The sequence below is a fragment of the Bos mutus genome, chromosome 3, assembly GCF_027580195.1.
Source record: "Bos mutus isolate GX-2022 chromosome 3, NWIPB_WYAK_1.1, whole genome shotgun sequence".
In the NCBI taxonomy this organism is placed as follows: domain Eukaryota; kingdom Metazoa; phylum Chordata; class Mammalia; order Artiodactyla; family Bovidae; genus Bos; species Bos mutus.
The window spans coordinates 116,757,058-116,759,758 of NC_091619.1; the positions used below are offsets into that span (position 1 = coordinate 116,757,058).

The 2,701-nt window shown below is 42.0% G+C and overlaps 1 protein-coding gene across 1 annotated transcript; it reads left to right on the plus strand.

Moving 5' to 3' along the window:
- The first annotated feature begins 856 nt into the window (after positions 1-856).
- LOC102272735 (olfactory receptor 9S13) lies at positions 857-1,808 on the plus strand. The gene is given in 2 exon segments (XM_005892252.2): positions 857-1,495; positions 1,497-1,808. Coding segments are annotated over 2 exon segments (951 nt in total).
- The last annotated feature ends 893 nt before the right edge of the window (positions 1,809-2,701 follow it).

Here is a 2,701-nt window from a genome sequence, read left to right on the forward strand (position 1 = left end):
AGTGCTTACTTTTAGGGCTTTTCCTGTTTTGAGTCAATTTTTGTAAGTAGTGTGAGGTAGACCTTTTCATTCCTTTTTTTGCATGTGGATTTCCAGTTATTCCATCACTGTTTGTTGAAGATTTTATTCTTTTCCTATTAATTGGTCTTGGCACCCTGTTGAAAATCAACTGGCTACAAATGGATGGAAAGCCAACCGAAGTCTTACTGCTGCAGTAGATTCTTTGAAGGGACAGTCTGTTTTTCCTCAGGCTGCATTTAAGACTTCTCCCTCTGTTTCAGTTTTAAATATTTTTACTCTGATATACATAAATGTGCTGTTCTTTGCATTAACTCTGCTTTAATTTAATAGGCCTCGTGAATCTGCAGATTAATATTTTCCATTGGTTTGATAAAACACTTGGCCATCATCTCTTCCAATTCAGATTCAGCCTGTCTCTCTGTCTCCTTTTTTAGTAACTTACTTCTGTGGATGCATCCTTGGTGGTTCCGAGTATCAAATACATGTTTTGCAAGTTTTTTTTTTCTTTTTTTCTATTGTCACCAGTAGTTCCACAAAACAAGCAACAGAGCAAAAAGTCACTGCCCGGGCACTGGGCCTCTTGGACTTTCTTTCCAAAACTGGTTTATGTCTCCAGGGCAAAGAACTCTCAGCACTGGAATCCCCGGTCCTCTGTGTTTATCTTGAACTTCGTTAGCAATTCTTCACTAAGTCATTAACTAACTCTCCTAAATGTTCAACCAAATTTCATTTTTATTGTTGATCTTTTCTAATAGTCTTCAGCAGGAAGTTTAGTTTGGGTTAGCTAGTTCACCATCACTGGAGGTGTAATTCTGCTGGTCTGAGGACTGAGGTCATGTCACCCCATGGAAATGGAAACCTCTCAGTAATGACTTTTCAGGAGTTCTTGCTGGAGGGATTTGAGGGTGGTCTGCAGACCCAGGCCCTGCTCTTTGCTCTGTTCCTGGCCCTGTACGTGGTGGCCATCCTGGGGAACCTCACCATGATCATGGTCATCACCCTGGATGCCCGTCTGCACTCCCCAATGTACTTCTTCCTCAAGAACCTCTCCTTCTTGGACCTGTGCTACTCATCTGTCATCGCCCCCAAGGCCCTGGTCAACTTCCTGTCCTCCTCCAAGGTCATCACTTTTGCTGGCTGTGCCACTCAACTGTTCTTCTTCTCCCTGATGTGCACCAGCCAGGGGTTCCTCTTGGCCGTGATGGCCTATGACCGCTTCGTGGCCATTGGCAGCCCCCTGCGCTATCCCATCACCATGTGCCCCTCAGTCTGTGCCCGCCTGGTGCTGGGCTGCTACTGTGGGGGCTGCCTCAACTCCATCCTGCAGACCAGCTTCACATTCAGCCTCCCGTTCTGCAGCTCCAACCACGTCAACCACTTCTTCTGTGATGTGCCCCCCCTGCTCCGGGTTGCCTGTGGCAACACAGCCCTCAATGAGCTGCTCTTGTTTGGCATCTGTGGGGTCATCATTGTGGGGTGTGACAATTGTGGTCTTCATCTCCTATGGCTACATCATAGTGACCATCCTGAGGATGCACTCAGCAGCTGGACGCCACAAAATCTTCTCCACCTGTGGCTCCCACATGACTGCAGTGACCGTCCTTATTGGGACTGTCTTTGTCATGTATGCCCAGCCGGGAGCTGTGGAGTCCATGGAGCAGGGCAAGGCGGTCTCTGTCTTCTATACCCTGGTCATCCCGATGCTGAACCCTCTCATCTACAGTCTGAGAAACAAGGATGTGAAGGATGCCCTGCGGAGACTGGGCCAGAAGCACACAGCCACGTGAAGGAGGGTGGCCAGAGAGGAGGCATGGATTTGATCCTTGGTCAAGGAACTAATATCCTAAAACTGTTCTCTTGAATTTTTGTGTACTTAAAAAGTAGGCAAAATTAATTTTAATAGAATAAAATTGTCGAAGGACTTAAACAACTTGATTTCAGGATTTACTATAAAAACCAGAGAAATCACAACAGTGTAATTTGGGCATACTGAAACAGAATCAAGAATACAGACTAAATTTATGTATATAACGTCCATTTATTTTTGACGTAACGGCAGGCTAATTCAATGGAGAAATAGTGTTTTCAACAAGTTGTTCTGAAACAATTGAACATCCATATGCAAAAAGACACACATCAACCCCAATAATGATTAACTCAAAATAGACAAGATTCCTAAGTATAAAGTGTAAAAATTTAAAACCTGTGGAAGAAAATGCAGGAGACCATCTTTAAAACTTTGGGTTAGGCAAGCATTTCTTTGATAGGACACAAGTTGTGTAAGCTACAGAGGGAAACATTTGATAATTAGAACTTTATAGAAGTTAAAAATATTTAGTTTACAGAGACACATTGAAACAGTAAAAGAAACAGACATGAAAAAAATATTTGCAAAACATGTATTTGATAAAATACATACTTAGAGTATATTAAGAACTCTTAAAATTCCATAATAAGATATCTGAATTAAAAAGACACCTGAATTATACAAAAGGCCAAAGGGGACCTCTGATTCCCAGTTCCATGTGTAAAACTCTTAAAAATTGCCACTCCATCCCAATAACAAATAAAAAGCTAAACAGACTGACAAAATTACAACCATATTCTTGGATAACTTACATTTGTATAGCATAGTTTATAAATATAATTTTTTTCAAAATGATTGTGTAACCATGTAAAG